This window comes from Nomascus leucogenys, chromosome 14 (genome assembly GCF_006542625.1).
Source record: "Nomascus leucogenys isolate Asia chromosome 14, Asia_NLE_v1, whole genome shotgun sequence".
Taxonomy (NCBI): Eukaryota; Metazoa; Chordata; class Mammalia; order Primates; family Hylobatidae; genus Nomascus; species Nomascus leucogenys.
Window position 1 is genome coordinate 5834798 of NC_044394.1, and position 19765 is coordinate 5854562.

The 19765-nt window shown below is 38.0% G+C and overlaps 1 protein-coding gene across 2 annotated transcripts in view; it reads left to right on the plus strand.

The window, feature by feature from the left end:
- Positions 1-19765, plus strand: part of ANKFN1 (ankyrin repeat and fibronectin type III domain containing 1) — a 354475-nt gene that overhangs the window by 183419 nt on the left and 151291 nt on the right. For both annotated transcript variants that reach the window (XM_030827987.1, XM_030827986.1), the window contains exons 5-6: positions 11038-11239; positions 14133-14343. In XM_030827987.1, the coding sequence (XP_030683847.1) occupies positions 11054-11239; positions 14133-14343 (397 nt within the window). In that variant the 5' untranslated portion in view covers positions 11038-11053. The remainder of the gene's footprint in view (positions 1-11037; positions 11240-14132; positions 14344-19765) is intronic.

Sequence of the window (19765 nt, forward strand, 5' to 3'; positions counted from 1 at the left end):
CAAATGGTATTTCTGTCTTTAGGTCTTTGAGGAATCACCACACTGTTTTCCACAATGGCTGGACTAATTTACACTCCCACCAACAGTGTATGAGTGTTCCTTTTCCTCCACAACCTTGCCAGCATCTGTTATTTTTTTACTTTTTAATAGTAGCCATTCTGACTAGTGTGTGATGGTATCTCATGGTAGTTTTGATTTGTATTTCTCTAATGATTAGTAATGATGAGCTTTCTTCATATGATTGTTGGCTGCATGTATGTCTTCTTTTGAAGAAAAAGTGTCTGTTCATGTCCTTTGCCCACTTTTTGATGGGGTTGTTTGTTTCTTGTAAATTTAAGTTCCTTGTAGATGCTGGATATTAGACCTTTGTCAGATGTATAGTTTGCAAAAAATTTCTCTTTTTCTGTAAGTTGTCTGTTTACTGTGTTGATAGTTTCTTTTGCTGTGCAGAAGCTCTTTAGTTTAATTAGATCCCACTTGTCAGTTTTTGCTTTTGTTGCAAATGCTTTTGGCATCTTCATCATGAAATCTTTGCCCATGCCTATGTCCTGAATGGCATAGCCTAGGTTGTCTTCCAGGGTTTTTTTTTTATAGTTTTGGGATTTACATTTAGGTCTTTAATCTATCTTGAGTTAATTTTTATATATGATGTAAGGAAGGGTTCCAGTTTCAATCTTCTGCTTATGCCTAGCCAGTTACCCCAGCACCATTTATTGAATAGGGAATCCTTTCCCTATTGTCTTTATCAACTTTGTCGAAGACCAGATAGTTGTAGGTGCATAGTCTTATTTCTGGGTTTGCTATTCTTTTCCATTGGTCTATGTCTCTGTTCTTGTGCCAGTACCATGCTGTTTTGGTTACTGTACCCCTGTGTTATAGTTCAAAATTGGTTGGCGTGCTGCCTCCAGCTTTTTTGCTTAGGATTGTCTTTACTATTCGGGCTCTTTTTCTTTTTTATATGAATTTTAAAATAGTTTTTGCTAGTTCGGTGAAGAATGTGAATGGTAGTTTAATAGGAGTAGCATTAAATCTATAAATTGCTTTGGGCAGTATGGCCATTTTCATGATATTGATTCTTCCTATCCATGAGCATGGAATGTTTTTCCATTTGTTTGTGTCATCTCTGATTTATTTGAGCAGTGGTTTTAGTTCTCCTTGTAGAGATCTTTCACCCCCATAGCTACCAGAATTCCTAGGTATTTTATTCTTTTTGTGACAGTTGTGAATGGGAGTAGATTCCTGTTTTGGCTGTTGGCTTGACTGCTGTTGGTATATAGGAATGCTAGTAGTTTTGGCACGTTGATTTTGTATCCTGAGACTTTGCTAAAGTTGTTTATCAGTTTAAGAAGATTTGAGGCTGAGACTGTGGGATTTTCTAGATGTAAGATCATATCATCTGCAAACAGGGGTAATTTGACTTCCTCTCTTCCTATTTGAATGCCCTTTCTTTCTTTCTCTTGCCTGATTGCCTTGGCCAGAACTTCCAGTGCTATGTTGAATAGGAGTAGTGAGAGGGGGCATCCTTGTCTTATGCCAGTTTTCAAGGGGAATGCTTCTAGCTTTTGCCCATTCAGTACGATGTTGGCTGTGGGTTTGTCATACATGGCTCTTATTATTTTGAGGTATGTTCTTTCAGTACCTAGTTTATTGAGAGTTGTTAACATGAAGAGATGTTGAATTTTATCAAAAGCCTTTTTTTCATCTATTGAGATAATCATGTGGCTTTTTTTCTCTAGTTCTGTTTATGTGATGAATCACATTTATTGATTTGCATATGTTGAGCCAAGTTTGCATCCTGAGGATGAAGCCTACTTCCTCATGGTGGATATGCTTTTTGATGTGCTGCTGGATTCAGTTTGCCAGTATTTTGTTGAGGATTTTTGCATCAATGTTCGTCAAGGACATTGGCCTAAAGTTTTCTTTTTTTATTGTATCTCTGCCAGGTTTTGGTATCAGGGTGATGCTGGCCTCATAGAATCAGTTAGGGAAAAGTCCCTTCTTTGCAATTTTTTGGAATAGTTTCAGTAGGAACGATACCAGCTCTTCTTCGTACATCTGGTAGAATTCACCTGTGACTCCATCTGGCCCTGGGCTTTTTTTGCTTGGTAGGCTATTTATTACTGCATCAATTTCAGAACTCATTATTGGCCTCTTCAGGGATTCAATTTCTTCTTGGTTCAGTGTTGGGAGGGTGTATGTGACCAGGAATTTATCCATTTCTTCTAGATTTTCTGGTTTATGTGCACAGAGGTGTTTATCATATTCTCTGATAGTTGTTTGTATTTCTGTGGGTTCAGTGGTAATATCCCCCTTATCATTTCTGATTGTGTCTATTTGAATATTCTCTCCTTTATTATTCTAGCTAATGGTTTATCTATTTTTTTTTTTTTTCAAAAAAACTGCTCCTTGATTAATTGATCTTTTGAATGGTTTTTCGTGTCTCTACCTCCCTAAGTTCAGCCCTGATTTTGGTTATTTCTTGTCTTCTGCTAGCTTTGGGATTTGTTTGCTCTTGGTTCTCTAGTTCTTTTTGTTGTGATGTTAGGTTGTTAACTTGAGATCTGACTTTTCAATGGGGGCACTTAGTGCTGTAAATTTCCCTCTTAACACTGCCTTAGCTATGTCCCAGAGATTCTGGTACATTGTATTTTTGTTCTCATTAGTTTCAAAGAACTTCTTGATTTCTGCCTTAATTTAATTTTTTACCCAAATGCCATTCAGGAGCATGTTATTCAATTTCCATGTAATTGAATGGTTTTGAATGAATCTCTTAGTCTTGAGTTCTAATTTGATTGCAATGTGGTCCAAGAGATTGTTTGATATGATTTCAGTTCTGCATTTGCTAAGGAGTGTTTTACTTCCGATTATGCGATCAATTTCAGAGTAAGTATCATGTAGTGATTAGAAAAGTGTGTATTCTGTTGTTTTCGTGGAGAGTTCTATAGATATCTATCAGGTCCATTTGTTTCAGTGTTGAGTTCAGGTCATCTTTGTTAATCTTCTGTCTTGGTGATCTGTCTTATACTGTCAGTGGGATGTTAAAGTCTCCCACTGTTACTGTGTGGGAGTCTAAGTCTCTTTGAAGGTCTCTAAGAACTTGCTTTATGAATCTGAGTGCTCCTGTGTTGGGTGCATATATGCTAAGATATTTAAGATAGCTAGACCTTCTTGCTGAATTGAACCCTTTACCATTATGTAATGTCCTTCTTGGTTTTTGTTGTTGTTCTTTGTTGGTTTAAAGTCTGTTTTGCCAGAGACTAGGATTGCAACTTCTGCTTTTTTCTGTTTTCCATTTGTTTGGTAGCTTTTCCTCCATCCCTTTATTTTGAGTCTACATGTGTCATTGCTCTATTCTTTATCTTTCTTCATGTGAATTTGCATTACTATCTAGTGTCCTTTCATTTCAACCTGAAGGAGTCGTGTTTGTGTTTATTGTACAGTAGGTATAATATCAAAGTTTTTGTTTATCTGGCAGTATCTTAATTTCCTCTTTATTTTTGAAGTGTAGTTTTGTTGGGTAGAGAAATTCTTGACAGTCTTTTTTGTTCATCATTTGATTATGTTGTACCACTTCCTTTTGGCCCCGGTGATTTTTGGTGAAAATTAGCCATTAATCTTTTTAAGGATCCTTTGAATGTGATGAGTCTTTTCTCTCTTTCTATCTTTAACATTCTCTCTGTCTTTGGCTTCTAATGGTTTGATTATGATGTATCTAGATGTGGCTGTATTTGAGTTTATTCTACTTAATGTTCATTGAGCCTGTGGATGCATAGTTAAATAGGGGGATATTTTGGCCATTATTTCTTCAAATAGCCTTTCTATACCTCTCTTCTTCTCCTGGGACTCCTATTATTTGTATGTTGGTATACTTGACAGTGTTCCAAGGATCTCTGCACTCTTCACTTTTCTTCATATTTTTTCACTCCTCATACTGGATAATCTCGATTGATCTGTCTTTATGTTTGCTGATTCTTTCCTCTGCCTGCTCAAATCTGCTGTTGAGTATATTTTTCATTTCAGTTAATGTACTTCTAAATTTTAGAATTTCTACTTGGTTCTTGATTTGCTTCATAATTTGTATCTCTTTATTATATTTTCTATTTGGCAAGACATCATTCTCAGAATTTTCTTTATTTCTTTGGGTATGGTTTAGTTCTTTGAACATATTTAAAATAGCTAATTTAAAAGTCTTTGTGTAGTAAGTCCAATATTTGGGCTTCCGCAGGAATCATTTCTATTGACTGCTTTATTTCCTCGGTATGGGACATAGTTTTTGTTTCTGTGCATGCCTCATACATAGTTTTCTTGAAAACTAAGCATTTTATTAATGATGTAGCAACTCTGGAAACTAGATTGCCCCTCCTCCCCAGTATTCATTGTTGTTTAATGATTTTTCAGAATTAAATTTGTAAAACCTGTATTTTTTTGTCATATGTGGCTACTGAAGTTGCTACTTGGTTATCTTAGTGGTGAGTTAATGATTGAACAGAGATTTCCTTAAATGCCTAGAACTGATAAGCATCCTAGTTTTTGCTGAAGAGCTCTGCATGTGTATGTTGGGGCACACCTTCAATACTCAGCCAGGCAGCTGCAAATACCACCATAGTCTTCACTTCCTGCTTGCAGAGCCATGAAGTCAGAGAGAGATGAGATTTTAGGATCTTCTCAGGTCTTTTCTGAGCATGCTCCCAGCCCTGTAGTCTGTTAGATTCTCCGGAAAATGACAGAGTTTTTCAAAGCCCTCTATGGACATCTAATTCCCCATCTAACATAGTTAAACTATTGTTAAACAATTACTAATCTTTGTTTTTGGAAAAACAAACAAACAAACAAACAAAAACAGAAGAAAAGTTTATTAGCCCTTGGTGAGCTCTAAGTCACAGCAAATAAAGATAAGCCTTGCAAGTAGGATTTTCTAGAAAACCTCCAGACAGGTGAAATAATGACAGTTATCTGGAAGTGGCATTTTAAAGGAGCTACAACCCCATTCTGCCCCCTTCCAATGGCTGACAGGCTACTGTTTTTTGTTTGTTTGTTTGTTTGTTTCTTAATTTTACTTTATGTTCTGGGATACATGTGCAGAATGTGCTGGTTTGTTACATAGGTATACATGTGCCATGGTGGTTTGCTACACCTATCAACTCATCATCTAGGTTTTAAGCCCTGCCTGTATTAGGTATTTGTCCTAATGCTGTACCTCCCCTTGGCCACACCCACTGACAGACCCCAGTGTGTGATACTCCTCTCCCTGTGTCTATGTGTTCTCATTGTTCAACCCCACTTATGAGTGAGAACATGCAGTGTTTGGTTGTATGTTCCTGTGTTAGCTTGCTGAGAATGATGGCTTACAGCTTCATCCATGTCCCTGCAAAGGACATGAGCTCATTCTGTTTTATGGCTCCATAGTGTTCCATGGTGTATATGTGCCACATTTTCTTTATCCAGCCTATCATTGGTGGGCATTTGGGTTGGTTCCAAGTCTTTGCTATTGTAAATAGTGCTACAATAAACATACATGTGCATGTTTCTTTATAGTAGAATGATTTATAATCCTTTGGGTATATACCCAGTAATGGGATCTCTGGGTCAAATGATATTTCTGGTTCTAGATCCTTGAGGAATCACCACACTGTCTTCCACAATAGTTAAACTAATTTACACTCCCACCAACAGTGTAAAAGCGTTCCTGTTTCTCCACATCCTCTCCAGCATCTGTTGTTTCAGGACTTTCTAATAATTGCCATCCTAAATGGCATGAGATGGTATGTCATTGTGGTTTTGATTTGCATTTCTCTAATGACCAGTGATGATAATCTTTTTTTCATATGTTTTTTGGCCACATAAATGTCTTCTTTTGAGAAGTGTCTGTTCATATCCTTTGCCCACTTTTTGATGGGGTTGTTTTTTTCTTGTAAATTTATTTAAGTTCCTTGTAGATTCTGGATATTAGACCTTTGTCAGAGGGGCAGATTGCAAAAATTTTCTCCCAGTCTCTAGGTTGCCTTTTCACTCTGATGATAGTTTCTTTTGCTGTACAGAAGCTCTTTAGCTTGATTAGCTCCCATTTGTCAATTTTGGCTTTTTTTGCAATTGCTTTTGGTGTTTTAGACATGAAGTCTTTGCCCATTCCTATGTCCTGAATGGTATTGCCTAGGTTTTCTTCTAGGGTTTTTATGGTCTTGGGTTTCACATTTAAGTCTTTAATCCATCTTAAGTTAATTATTGTATAAGATGTAATGAAGGGGTCCAGTTTCTGTTTTCTGCATATGGCTAGCCAGTTTTCCCAGCACTATTTATTAAATAGGGAATCCTTTCCACATTGCTTGTTTTTATCAGGTTTGCTGAAGATCAGATGGTTGTAAATGTGTGGTGTTACTTTGAGGTCTCTGTTCGGTTCCATTGGTCTATATCTCTGTTTTGGCACAAGTACCATGCTGTTTTGGTTGCTATAGCCTTGTAGTGTAGTTTGAAGTCAGACAGCATGATGCCTCCAGCTTTGTTCTTTTTGCTTAGGATTGTCTTGGCTATACAGGCTCTTTTTTGGTTCTAGATGAAATTTAAATTAGTTTTTTCTAATTCTGCCAAGAAAGTCAATGGTTACCTGATGGGACAGGCCACTGCTTTTATGATGAATGTAAACTGTTGGTTTCCAAGACTGCCACAGAGCTGGAGAAGATGGGAATAGGGCAAGTTAAAATGCCACAAAGCTTGCGGTTCTTACTAAATTCAGTGATTTTTCTTGAATAAAGGCATCCTGGATTGCTGCAAGCCTTTGTTTAATTTTCCAGATCCTGAAAAAGTTAATTTTAGCTATTTTTGCCATGGTTCTCTTTGCTTTTATGGAGAAAATCACTTTTGGAAGTCCTCTCTCTGCCATTCCCATTGACATACTATTTTTTTTTTATTTTCAATCTTTATGTGAAATGTTTATTTAGGTGTACCATTTGTAAATGGCTTTTTAGGAATCCCAGTTGGAGAGTCTTTGTCTTTTATTAGGAAAAGTAAACTTTTGAATATATTGTGCACACAGATATATTCAACCTATAGTTTTGGTTCTGCAATTTGGCAGGCCCAAATGAAATTGTGATATTGTTACCTACAATCTCTGTGACTTTGGGCACCTTATTTAAATTCCCTGAGTTTATTTCATCATTTATGAAAAGACAATATTAGGACATTAACCTTACAACTTCATTTCACATTTTCTATTTATTATGTTTATTTTTTAATTTTTAAATTATTTTAGATTATTTATTCCACCCTTCCCTCTAATAGTTTGAAGTTTCTACTTCCTGTATCTGTTTTATTATACATTACTATAAACAAACATACAGAAGTCTCTACTTGAGTACATGAAATTAATTTCAAGACATTATTTAAGACAAGCAATAAAACTATTTAAATTGTTATGATATACTTTGGTGTCTCTATTTTAAGAAAAAGACTTAAGGTAATAATTTCTACTATTTATTGAGTGGATACTACGCACAAAACAGAATAGGTACCTTTCACTTGTTCATTAATCTTCATAACTCTAGAAAAAAAGAGTTTTGATAAATGATGAAATGAACTCATAGAATTGAAATAAGATTCCCACAGTCACATAGATTGTAGGTAACAATATCAAGATTCCAACTGGGTCTGGCCAAATTCCAAAACTAAAGCTACACTGATTCTCAAATGCTTGTCTCTTTCCATAAGGGTAAAAATTTAAGAGCACAATTAGTTGGGAGGGTCATGCATATTTGTAATAACAAATAACAGAAAGTTGTCTTTCTCACCATCTTATCTGACAAAATTTTAAATATAGAGGAGAAAAAGAAAACGTAATGATAGATGAAAGCTAGAAAAGTGGAAACAGCTTTAGCATAGCCTGGAAGGAAGGGACAGCTGAGGGTGGATGAGAAGGAAGTCAGAGAGACAGAGAAAGTCAACCTATGTTGACTGAAGGGAACAGATGGAAGATGAGCAAAGACAAAAGGGGCCATGTGGGTAGGTGTCATCAGTTAGAGGGCAAGTAGCTGGAATTTGATCAATAGACAAGAATTTATTTACTGAACTTCTGGGCATTGTGGGAGATACAAAAGAATGTAGAGTTATTTTGGGAACAATAATGATGTAGCGAAAACAGATGGCTTGACTGGGGCATTAATGCTGAAGGAAAAAGCCAGAGACAGAAGGCAGAAAGATAGAGGTTAAGGCAATCCCCATGTGAGCCAGCTTGCATATGAATCTGGAATTTTTATGGGAATGGAAAAAAATAAGTTAGAGAAAACCCCCTATTTGCTATTGAATCAAAGGTAAAGGATTTGTAGATGGAAGAAAAAAAGATGCCAAATCACCTCCCTTTCCATTTCTACTTTCGAGAAGGTTATTAAAGATTTATAAAAACATACACATACGTACACATTACAGACAATGCTTGGCATCATCCTTCCAAATGTAAATATGTCCATTTAGCTAAAACTGGGTAGGGCCTCCAGGACATCACTAAGATTGACTAAGCAGGACAACCTTAAAAGGATCTAGGAAGTCCTTTTGTCTTGAAGGAAGTTGCAGACAAAACTTAAAAGGTGCCTCAGCAAAAGAAACTATCATCAGAGTGAACAGACATCCTATAGAATGGGCAAAATATTTGCAAACTATGCATCTGAAAAGGTTTAATATCCAGCATCTACAAGGAACTTGAATAAATTTATAAGAAAAAACAACAACCCCATTAAAAAGTGGGCAAAAGACATGAACAGACACTTCTGAAAAGAAGATATACATGTGGCCAATAAACATACAAAAAACTCAACATCACTGATCATTAGATAAAATCCACAATGAGATACCATCTCACACCAGTCAGGATGGCTATTACTAAAAAGTCAAAAAACAACAGATTCTGGCCAGGTTGTGGAGAAAACAAAACACTTTTACACTGTTGGTGGAGTGTAAATTAGTTCAATGATTATGGAAGACAGTATGGTGATTCCTCAAATACCTAGAGGCAGAAATACCATTTGACCCAGCAATCCCAATACTGGGTATACACCCAAAGGAATATAAACCATTCTATTATAAAGATACATGCATGCATATGTTCACTGCAGCACTATTCACAATAGCAAAGACACAGAATCAACCTAAATGTCCATCAATGATAGACTAAATAAAGAACATATGGTATATATACACCATGGAATACTATGTAGCCATAAAAAGAAATGAGATCATGTTCTTTGTAGGGACATGGATGAAGCTGGAAGCCATTATCCTCAGCAAACTAATGCATGAGCAGAAAACCAAATATAACACGTTCTCACTTATAAGTGGGAGCTGAATGATGAGAACACACGGACACATGGCGAGGAATAACACATACTGCGTCCTGTCAGAGGGTGCGGGCTGGGAGGAGGGAGAGCATCAGGAAGAATAGCTAATGGATGCTGGGCTTAATACCTAGGTAAAGGGATAATCTGTGCAGCAAACCACCATAGCACACATTTACCTATGTAACAAACCTACACATCCTGCACATGTAGCCATGAACTTAAAAGCTGGAAATCAAAAAAAATAAATAAAAAAATAAAAAAAGGCTCGAGGACATTTAACAATGTAATGAAGATGAATCTCCATTTCTTAAAGTCAAAGTGAATCAAAGTTAGCTTGTGCTAGCAGACATGGAACCCAGTTCAAAGGCATGAGGATGAAATTAACTGCTGGGTAGTTCTCTGGTATATTAAATATAATAGACTCTCATATGTGCACTCATTTATTCTAAATTACCTATTGAATGCCTACAACAACAAAAATATTAGCTACTATGAGTCTTCCTATATACTAGGCTCCTAAATATTTAAAGTGATGGGAATCCCAACTACACTGATTTGATCTTTATAAATTATATAAATGTACTAAATTATCACATATACCCCAAAGTGTGTATATTTATTATATACCAATTTTAAAAATTAAATTTAAAACATTTGAGGGGAAGTGGTGAGAAGGCAGTGACCTGCCCCAGAGAGCGCTGGGCCCAGTGCATCAGAGGCTCTACCAGGGAGACACTTTGCACATAATTACCATGGCTAGTTATTTTTCTCATTCCTTTGTTCATCCAATACAGATACACATGCCAGGCAGCCAGGGCCTTGATAGCATCAAAATTTCAAGAGCAATACCCAAAGTAATTGTGGGTGGCTTTTGAATGGCATGGCTGATCTGGAAACTGACTTCAGTTGTGACATTGGTGAGGACCTCGTTAGAGATTTCTGAAACAACCGTCAAGTACTAATTGAAAAATGCCAATAGCGAATGCCTTGGTGGACCCCAGGCAGGGTATCTGGGGTGAGTAGGGATGGACCTATGGGTACAAATTCCCCAAGCTTCTGAGTACTGGGATAGTTCATCAAGCCTCAGATGGACAGAGGACAGATGCAAGTTAACTGCTACCTCAAGAGATTGGGGCTATGCAGAAGTTAACTTGTGTCTATCCATCTGAGACAGAGCCACACTGGACAGAGGACAGATGCAAGTTAACTGCTACCTCAAGAGTTTGGGGCTACGCAGAAGTTAACTTGTGTCTATCCATCTGAGACAGAGCCACACTTTCTTATATACCCAACAGAAGCCAGCATCTAGGGGGATGTAAGTAGAAAAGTCCCAATTATATATACCCAAGAGGAATTGAATAGACCCCCTAGGTTATAGAGAGACACTTCCTCACTTGGGATAGAGAAGTAAAGACTTGAGTCAAGGTTCAGTCATATATATGTCTGTATGTAAATGAATATGTTTATATAGTAAATGGAGGTTGTCATTTCATTCCTGCCACCAATTAGCTCTGTGGCCATGAATAAGCTGCTTCCTTTCCCTGAGTTTCAGCTTTCTCATTTAAAACATAAAAAAGTTGGGTCTGATAATCTCTAAGGTCCCTACCAGCTATAATATTGTATTTGGATTCCAGATACTGACTGGAGATGATAAAATTATATGTCAACTTATAATTTGTGGTGTAAAAGATATAACATCAGACTTTCCTCTTCTTAGGAATTGTCGTGTGAAAATGACCCAACAGATGCAAAATTTACATCTCTGTCAGTCAAAAAAACAAAGTGCTCCCTCATCTCCCAATGCAGCCAAACGCCTGTACAGGAACCTCTCTGAGAAACTGAAGGGGAGCCACTCTTCCTTCGATGAGGCCTATTTTAGGACAAGAACTGATCGGCTGAGTCTCAGGAAGACTTCGGTGGTAACAAAACTGTTTTTATTCTTGTGTCAGTTTGATATATTCAGTTATGTTTGGGTTTAAGGATATACTAAGATGATTCACATTTACTTCAGAAGTTGATGCTTGCAATTTTATAAATGCTGGGATACAGTCAGTTAAGGCAGTAACTGCACATATTTATGTTGTTAGACAAAGTCTGAGTGATTATGAGCTATTTCCCTTTCTTTGTGGTTCTTTTTCTTCTCCCTCAATTTTTATTTCACTACTACACCAAAAAATAAATAAACCTCAGAAAAGAGCAGCTTGACAAATATGAAGTCTCAGGTTAAATGGGCTTTCTGCGAGTTCCAGTGTTCATTCAAATAATAATATTATTACTTATTCCTAATGTATACCATACATTCTTTCCAAAGGCATTCAAAATAGAATCCAAAGAATGCACATGTATTATATGATAGACAAAGAAAGAGAGAGGAGGAAGGAAGGAAAGTAAAGGAAAAATGTAAGAAAAAAAAAACCAGGAAAAGAAAATATTGGGTATAAGAATAAAAATAGATATATCAAAAAATCTAGGCAAATATAGTACCTGTACCTGAAATTTATCATTACATTCATCTCTGACTTCCCAGAAAGTCAAAGCAGAAAAAGAAACACAATTGGTTATAGCATCCCATCTGTTGATAACTAAAAATGTCTCAGTCCATCAGGAGGAATGAATATTCACCTGTTGCTCAGTCCTCTGGACCTTGTAGATGTCATAGTGAGTTATGTAATAGAGAATGGCGTAAATAGTGGAACTGATGATGTTACACGCATTCTCATATAATAGTTTCTCAGAATGGCCCTCAGTAAAAGCTGAGAGCATAATATTAACATGCTTAGCAAGGGGATTTTTGCAGGGAGTAATGGCACCATTTGTTTGCTCTTAAAACAGAAATGAGTCCTAGCCTTTCCAGATAGAAGCATGCCAAAGTTTGCCAACAAAAGCTTGGAGGAGGAAATGACTTAAGAGTGAGAGTAAATATGGCACATGAGAAATTAAGAATACTAAGAGCCAAAAACAAATACACGACTGTGGACAGGGTGGCACTTTAACTTTGAACTCATTTGTTTTCTAATATGTTTTCTCATTTCAAACTCATCTTTTGGGAGGACTTGGCTGTGGTTAAATTGGGGCCTAAGCATCAGAGGCTCTTCAGTTTAGCAGAATGTCGATAAAACACTTTACCATTCAGCAGATTGTCTTGTAGCAAAGAAAACTGCATACCAAAATAGCTTTATTCCCTGGGTCCCCATTGTCAAAACAAGCATTTGCATAATAGCTTTGTATTTTCCTCAAATTTCAATTTTGTGTTATGTACTCAGCTAAAGCCGACCTGCAGCCTTTGATAGGGAGAATTGATTTTTAATGAGACTAAAAATAAAACCTGATCACCTAAACATTTGGTCACTGGAGATCTTCCACATGTTAATCAGGTGACCCCTATGCAGGTTAAAACCAGTGGTATTTCAACTCTTTTAAAGACCAAGCAACTCTTGGTGAAGATACCAGATAGATGTGTAAATAATACGTGTGTTGGTCTTCTCCCACGTGCTAAGAAATATGTACCTAAAAGAATTCCGGAGTTCTTCTCCTTTGTTTACTATTAATCCTTTGAAAGAACTTTTCAAAGGAGCCATATTTTCTCAAGCTATTTTTTTCTACAAGTGAACTGTATTCTATGAATATTCAACTCTGGTCCCATGAGACCCAAAACTAATTTGCCATCCAGCCACTGAAAGCCTCCCTGAAAACTACCACTTGGACTCCTCGTCTCAGGGCTTAGAAACTATCAACCCACAGGCAGCGTGGAGCTAGTAGATATTTGGAAATAAGGAAGTAACATGTAACATGTATATTTTAGGAAGATTATTCTTGTATCAGTTTAGAGTGAGAGCTGGGGGAGACCAAGACTAGCAGCAGACAGGTCACTGCCATGGTCCAGATGCGGGATGACAATGTAGAGGCTGGAGATGGAGAGGGAGGGGTGAGTTTGAGGAAAAACAGAGAAAGTGTACTCTCAATTTCAAGCTAGCCATAACTGCTACCTGTGCTAACATTACCTATGCCAGCATTTCTCAAACTGCGTTCTGTAGAACACTATTCCAGGAGTAGTCAAAGCAAATGCAATAAAATACATGTTAAAATTATTAAAGACCCTGAGGAAGCCTACAGGGAAGTAATGGGGTACACTTGGTTTAATCTAATGTTTATCAAATTGATTTGACCACACGCTATTTCCTTCATAGAACATCTCTTAATTATTTATTTATTTATTTATTTTTTTTTTTTTGAGACAGAGTCTCCCTCCATTGCGCAGGCTGGAGTTCAGTGGCGCAATCTCAGCTGACTGCAACCTCTGCCTCCTGGGTTCAAGTGATCCTCCTGCCTCAGCCTCTGGAGTAGCTGGGATTACAGGCACCCAACACCACACTCGGCTAATTTTTATATTTTTAGTAGGGATGGGGTTTCGCTATGTTGGCTAGGCTGGTTTCAAACTCCTCGCCTCAAGTCATCTTCCCATCTCGGCCTCCCAAAGTTCTGGGGTTACAGGCGTGAGGCACCATGCCCAGCCAAATGAATTATTAGAGTATTTTTCAGAAGACTGGTTTGAGAAAAGCTGAGGTTTGCTCTTATCTACAGCCCAGCCAGGCTGTCCTGTATTCTCTCAGTGCATCTATTCAATGTCCATTAGAAATGATGGAGGGCAAGTCCAACAGAGTGTTTACTTTGGAGACCTTGGGATAAATTGTAGTTATTCCACTTATAAGTGGACATGCAGTCCCTGAAACAGTCTTTAAACTTCAAAAGAGCTAAGCTACAAAGATACACTGGTTTAAGAAATCGTGCTAATCTACTTTTGCTCCTCTCTAGAATTTCCAGGGCAATGAAGCCATGTTTGAGGCAGTCGAACAGCAGGACATGGATGCTGTGCAGACCCTCCTGTATCAGTACACACCAGAAGAACTCGACCTCAACACACCTAACAGTGAGGGCTTGACACCCCTGGATATTGCCATCATGACCAACAATGTGCCCATCGCAAGGATCCTTCTGAGGACAGGGGCCCGAGAAAGTCCACACTGTAAGTAACCTGAGAATAAACACATGTACTATTAAAGCCAGATTCCAGCCTTATGCCACCAAAATAGCCATTGCTGACTTTCAGAGCAGGAATGGTTGACTAAGCACAGACTCTGATAGCCTTTGGATGTTTTCATGGACTTTCATGCAAATAGTGACAGCATTTATTGGTCTAAGCATCAAGTTCTTTTCTAAATAGAATATGCTGAATGGCGTTAAAAAGGAACCCCCAAAGATCTTCTAAGAATTTTATCACAAGCTTTAAAATATGTGAGATACTCCAAGTGAGGATATATAATAGGAGATATATATAGAAGAATGAGCATTTGCGTGTTTCTGTTTTGCATCCACAGTCAATGCAATGGCTTCATTCATTCATTCATTCATTCATGCAATAAACACTGAGTGCAGGACACTGTTCTAGGTGCTAGGAATGTAACAGCAAACAAGACAAAAATCCCTATTCTCATAGAAATTACATGCTTGTTGGGAAGACTTCCAATAAGCAAGTAAATAGAAAAAATACAAACTCAAAATAGTGATAAATGCTGTGAAGAAAATAAAATGGATAAGTGGCTAGAGATTGATAGGAAAGGGACCATTTTAATTAGGGTTGGTGCCCATTGACCAATCTCTCACAATCCCCACCCCTCAGTCTTCAGTAATCACTGTAATTTCCGCTTCTTTGATATCAACTTTTTTAAAAAAATTTCACATGTAAGTGATGATCACGCCATGTTTATCTTTCTTTGCTTGGCTTATACAACATTTTCTTTATCTATTCATCTATTGATAGACACTTAACTTGATTCCACACCTTAGCTATTGTGAATTGTGCCATAATAAACATGGGGATGCATATATTTCTTCAACATACTGATTTTATTTCCTTTGGATATATACCCAGTAGGGGGATATATACCCAGTAGGGGGATTGCTGCATCATATGGTAGTTCTATTTTTAATTTTGACAATTTGGTAGGAGGAATGTCTGGTGTTTACTGCACAGTAGGGTGATGTTGGAATGGTTAACAGTTAGGTATTGTGTATTACGAAGTAGCTAGAAGAGAGGCTTTTGAATGTTCTCACCACAAAGAAATGATAAATGCATGAGGTGATGGATACACTAAATACCTAATTTAATGATTATACAACATCTATGTATATGAAAACATCCAGTTGTACCCCATAAATATGGGCAGTTACAATATGTCCATTAAAAAATGAATACATAAATAGGGTTGGGCAAGAAAAGCCTCTCTGATGTGGTGATATTTGAGTTGAATTCTAGATGATATGAAGGAATGAACTATGAGAAGATGTGGAGGTCAAATTCTCAGCAGAGTGAACGGCAAATAGAAAGATACTGAGGCAGGCAAGAGTAAGACTGACATACTGGAGGAACAAAAAAGTCAATGGGTCCAAAGTAAAGTAGCAAGAGGGAGAATGATGATTGAGGGAGAAGTCACAGGGACCAGATTATGCAGGACCCTGAGGCCATGGTCAGTGTTCAACATTAATTGTGGAGTACGATGGGAAGGCAGTGGAGCAATTTAGGAAGGTAAATGACATATTCCGATTTACATTAGAAGATCACTACAGTGCTCTATGGAAAAGAGACAGTGGTGAGGTAATTGTGAAATTGAGAAGACCAGTTACAAGGTCATTTCAGTGGTCCAGGTGACAGACTGGATGCTTGGACTAACATCACAGTGATGTTGAGTAGTGTCAGAATTCTGGATGTATTTTTAACAGCTTTATTGAGATAAAATTCACATACCATAAAATTTACCAATTTAAAGTATACAATTCAATGGTTTTTAATATATGCACAGCGTTGTGCAGCCATCACCACCGTCAATTTTAGAGCTTCATCGCCCTGAAAAGAAACATCATACCATTTAACTATTATCACTCCCCAGCCTCCCCAACTCTTCTCAGCTCTTGACAACCATGAACCTACCTTCTGTTTCTATAGATTTGCCTGTTCTAGACATTTCATGTAACAGAATTATATAATACATGGTCTTCTGTGACTGGCTTCTTTCCGGATGTATTTTGAGGTAGAGCTGATAGTACTTGGGGAAGAAAGTTGCACTAGGGCCAATGGCAGACCCTGCCCAGGAGTGGATGGGATAATATCATGCAGCACTCACCCTGTGTCAGGCACCTTTCTGAGCGCTTTCCATGTATTGACTCCTTTAATCCTCACAGCAACATTATGAAGTAGGCACTCACATTCCCCTTAATGAAACCTCTCTGACCCATTGACCACAATGGCTGTGAGCCACTGTTTTTATGTTTCCTAAAAGAAAAAAGTAAACTCATCAAACTGTTAGTTTCACTAATACTGATTCACTTACTTCCAAGTGGTGAGACCCAGAAGGCTGAAAGAGAAGCAAGCAAATATATAATTAGAGTTCACATCTCTGCTCCTAAATTTCATAAATCGCCACCACCCAAAGACTAGGTACAAAAGCAGATCCTTGTATCAGAAAATTTCTTATTTTAAAAATGCTAAGCTCACCACATCCATGACAGAGACAGTGAAGATCTGGATTCAGCATGATTTGAGCTCTTCAAAAGAGCTCTATAGTCAAAGTGCTGCCCCTTTTTAGTGGAACTGGAGGATTTGGAAGGATGATAAATGAGGATGGAAGAAATTGAAATGGCATCTTTGCTGCCTTCTGGTTTATTCTGCAACAACGTCTGTCCCAAAGATCCAGTGAGAGAAGTGTGGAGAGAGAATCAGAGGGTCTGAACATGGAGAATGCAGACTGAGCCCCATTCTACAGGAACAAGGCGACCATTCATCCAGATGTTGCCATGGCCATCCTGCACTGGGCTGGATGAAACATTAGTCCTACTCACTTACCTGTGACATTACAAAGAACTCTGCATTTTCTGTGAAAACAGTAAGACTCTCTACCTCCCAAAGCCCCCTGTGCATAATTAAACCTCTATAAAAGAACTCAAGTACTAAATATCTAGTTAAACCAAAAGCAAATTTGTTCAAGAGATCCCTGGTTTTCCTCCCTATTCTCTAGAATGATAGCCATGTTACCATCACAAAGTTGTAAAGGACAAATGGTGGGAGATAAACCCAGGTTTCAGCCTCCAGGAAACATGACACCTCAGTCACCTTGGCTACCTAAGTAGGCAAAGAGATACTACCACATATAGACTCACATGCGTAAAAATGGCAATGCAGTATTGGTTGTGTACCTATGAAGTCTCCACATACAACATCTCTGGTTTTCACACTAACCCTACAGGATAAAGTTATTAACTCCATTTTGAAGAGGAGGAACTTGTGATTCTGAGAAGTTAACTGACCGGCCCAAGGTCACACATCCAGCAAACGAATAGGGATGCCAGGGACTCAAGCCCAAATCTGTAGGATGCCAACACCTGGAATCTTTCCACACAAACTCACTGCCTTTCCACATAACCAATATGGAGGGCCGTGGCCTCTGGGCCCCTGCACCTCTCCCTTTCTACTGTTTGCTAAAGTCATACGATGTATTTCTTTGTTCTCTTGTGTGCACTAAGGTGTCAGTCCTGCTGGAGAGAGGCAGGACAGAAAAACAGTGTTTTCAGGCATTTTTAATTCACTTTATATATCAAATACAAAAGAAGCAGAAATGCTTCTGTACATGAGTTTGAGCAAGCCCAAGAGAAAAACCAGTCCGCCAGCCAGAACCAGATAAGCAAACACCTGCTGTAAACTGTTCCCCAGAAGGCAAAGAGGCAGGATATATAAGAGAGGAAAAATAACGACGAGGACTGAAGCTCTTAGAGTGTTTTACACCTACTAAAATGCTTTTGTCTACATCATCTCCCTTGATCCTCACAACTGGCTTGTGAGGGAGAAGTTGTTTTCTTCATCTTTATCAATAAAGAAATTGGAATTTTAAAGGTCAAGTAGTTATCCCAACACAACAAAGTTAATAGGTGGTGCAGTCAGGATTTGAACCCAGCTCTGTATTAATTGCCTTGCTGTTTGTGAGAAAGCTTCAGCATACTCACTGCTACACATTAGATGCTCAATTAACTCCCTATTTTGGTTCTCCATCTGCTCCTCTGCTAACGACAATTACATATTTCAAAGCAGAGTGCAGAGTCCAGGGTTTCTAATAAGGTTAATATTCTTTCTTCTCTTTCTCTGTGTATTCTCTTCTGAAAACTAGCCCAGTATTCTTTTCACTATGCCAACCAAGTATCCTCACACAATTCAGAAGAACATCCTCTGTAGTTTTCCCCATTTCTTAACAGGAATCACAGTGACACAGAGGGTTTAGGGACTTCACTCCTAAACCATTGGTCAGGCCTGTCTTCTATCTTGATCCCTTCGAAGCCAGAGCCACATGGATGTGTTATTTATATGCATAGTTTGAAACTCAACCATGTATGTTTCCTCACTCAGAAAAATCCCAGAAGCGGCCATCTAAACTTGCACACTGCTCTGAAGTTAAATATATACAGAACCCCAGCCTACTTATTAGATGAATCTACTATCTTTATTCGATGACTTTTTTCTTTTCCTCCTACCTTTTTTGCAAACAGCACAAAGTAATATTCTTTCCTTGCAGAAAAACAATCAGCCATTATTGAAGTAGGGTCCCAAGTACTTTCTTGCAGACTGATGTGCTGAGCTTAGGGAAACAGCCACCGAATCTGAAAGGACTGCAACTAGGAAAGCCAATGTATAGAGGCACCACAGGGCACCCACGGGTGTGCCATGGACTATTTCATACACTTAGGATCCCAGTCGCTATGACTCATGCTCAACTGAACAACTGCTATCAAAGAAAGACTTGTTGTCTCTGTATATATAACCCCTCCCTTTTTCTGACTAACTTATATTCTGCCCCCACCCTCAAACCAATAGCCTCCATTAGGAATTCGCTGAATCATGGATGGGAGTCTTGCCTTTCTGAGATGGCCATTAAGGCCCCGTAGATTGTAATCATAAAGAAACTAGCTCTTTTGCCTATTGTGTACAAATTTGGTCACTCACAGAGATTTTATTTCATTCTTTGACTCCAGTACCTAGTACATAGTAGATGCTCAGAAAATTACAGTTGAAATTTTAGCCTTTGTGACAGCCCTGTCTTATGCTACTGGGAGTCACAGATGTCAAGTCTTAGTGTGCAAATATACATTTGTTATGTGTATCATAGACAGACACAGACACACACACATGCGTATACACAGAATGTATGGAAAAAAACCTTCAAGTCTTCCAGTAACTTAAACTTTGGGGTATCTTTTGTTGTTAATAACACTGTTACTGTTTTCCAGACATTGTTACAGAATTTGATTGTAGATGTAGCCTAGTTGTTTTATTTTTGCACTATTTAATTATATAGACCAGTAAGAACGGTGGAATACCTCTTAGTTTCAGTTTTTCTGCCCTTTCC